The sequence below is a fragment of the Apis dorsata genome, unplaced genomic scaffold (genome assembly GCF_000469605.1).
Source record: "Apis dorsata unplaced genomic scaffold, Apis dorsata 1.3 scaffold_934, whole genome shotgun sequence".
NCBI lineage: Eukaryota > Metazoa > Arthropoda > Insecta > Hymenoptera > Apidae > Apis > Apis dorsata.
Window position 1 is genome coordinate 2,702 of NW_006264044.1, and position 2,251 is coordinate 4,952.

The window sequence follows — 2,251 nt, forward strand, 5'->3', positions numbered from 1 at the left end:
AAAAAGAAAGAAAAAACAGATAAAGAAAACTTAGAAAAATAGAAAACTAAATAAGTGAAAAGAAAAATTCATTTTCGAAAAACATGCTTTAAATATACTACTAGATTTGTATATATGTTTTTACCGGAAGACAACATGGTTTTTTCAACAATGATACTGTTATGCCGTTGTTAGATTGACATAATTTATAAAACTCTGTCTTGCGCTTGGGAATATTGCTCTGTATTGCATCATTACGTTTCTTGGTAAATATGGTTTTCGTTACAGGTACAAAAACATTCTTCGTGATTACTTCGATATTCGGCACAAATGATGCTTTTGAATTTAAGACATTTTTAATTTTTGACATATGACTATTTTTTGTGACAGTTTTAACCTCCATTATGTTTCTTAATCGAATAATAAGCTACTAAATGTTATTTCTGTGGTTCTTTTTAATTTATGATGTTTACTTTTAAATTTGTTACATTTCGAAAGTAAATGAAATGAAGAAAAAGTAAATGGAAACAAAGGTTAAACAACTTCAAGAAAGAAAAAAAATCAGTTAGCTATGTAAAAAAAAAGAAAAAGAGAGAAAAAGAAAGAAAAAAAAAGATTCCAGTCATATACATTTTATCGAGATTCTCTTATTCATGTAATAATTTTCATTGGATATTCACTAACTACAATAATTTTTTGCTAAGATTAGAATCTATTACTTAATAATAAAATAAATATTACAGACATATTTAAAAAATTATCATATTATACTACAAAGAAAAAAGAATATATTATGTAAGTTATGAAATTTATACAATTTATGTATTCATTTGAATTAAAAAAGAAATTTGACAATTCAATCACAAAAAATTGTAGTGAATTTATCTAATAAGATTAAATTTTTTTTTCTTATCCCATCTCACAGAAGATATTTTTTATTTGTAAAAAATGTAATAATATTATAATGCTGACATTGCTGACAATAGCGATATTTTCAACGATGGAAGTAATGCCGATAATGACGAGAAACGATATAATAATGATAATATAATCATGTTTTGTGTAATCACAATACTTATTATTATATTTATTATAAATATAATAATAAATATAATTTATATAAATATAAAAATAATTTATTATAAATATAATAATAAACATAATAAATCAATAAATAATATAATGCATATACATATAATGCAATACATATTGATATATATAAATATATCAATATTGAAACTAATATCAGCCATGTTGCTTTAAATTATAAATATTATAAAAATATTAATGATATTTATGATATTATTATAAATATCATAAAAACAGTAGTATAAAAAGAATAATATGAAAAAAAATCTAAATATTGATGAATTTAATTCAAAATTAACAAAAAAATAGTAGATTAATAATAGAAGAAAAGTATAAAAAAATAGTAAATTTCGATTGTCTCAAGAATTCTTTATCAAGTTGATAATATTGATCATATTTACAAAAATCTAAAAAATTAATTAATGATAATTCAATAGTGTAATCAACTTGATCGAACTGAAAAGACAAATAGATTTCGATAAATTTAATATATTATTTTCAATTTGTCTTTTTATATGTAAGTATTTACGATGATCATAACATCATTTCTAATGATTGATAATATATATGTATGTAAACATGTGTAAACGTGCACGCACGCACTTTTTTGTTATAACACTTTACTTCAGACCTGACAATGAAGCTTTAGTAAACTTTTTATCAATGTTTTTATAAAATTCTAAATTATTATGATATTAAATATAATTTAATTAGAGAATTTGATTTATATACAAAAAAAAATGTAATTTATCATGAAATTATATAATAACAATTTTATCAATGTTTGGTTTAAAGATTATTTGCTCGAGATGCACTTTTATACTAAACACTTTCTATTTCTTGATATATACAATTTTATTCGGCATATTCTCGAGAAATAATACGCGTACGTATCATTACAAATGTATAATGTATACGTATAAACATCCGCAGGCACTCTTATCAGTATATATAACGTAAATATATTGTGCAAACATAAATTAAATACATACAAATTAAATATCTGAAAATGTTATTTTATCAAATCTCTATTTATGTATACATTATGGGAAAAAGATATTTTTTAATATATATATATATAAAACAATATATATATTATATATAACAATACATATATTGTTTATACATTTCTTAATTTCTCATATTTATATTACATTCTCTCTCTCTCTCTCTCTCTCTCTCT

The 2,251-nt window shown here is 20.9% G+C and overlaps 1 protein-coding gene across 1 annotated transcript in view; it reads right to left on the reverse strand.

Moving 5' to 3' along the window:
* The window catches only part of LOC102672821, a 2,029-nt gene extending 1,483 nt beyond the window's left edge, over positions 1–546 (reverse strand). The window contains exon 1 of the mRNA XM_006623691.2: positions 125–546. Coding sequence (XP_006623754.1) covers positions 125–382 — 258 coding nt within the window. The 5' untranslated portion in view covers positions 383–546. The remainder of the gene's footprint in view (positions 1–124) is intronic.
* Between the last annotated feature and the right edge of the window lie 1,705 nt (positions 547–2,251).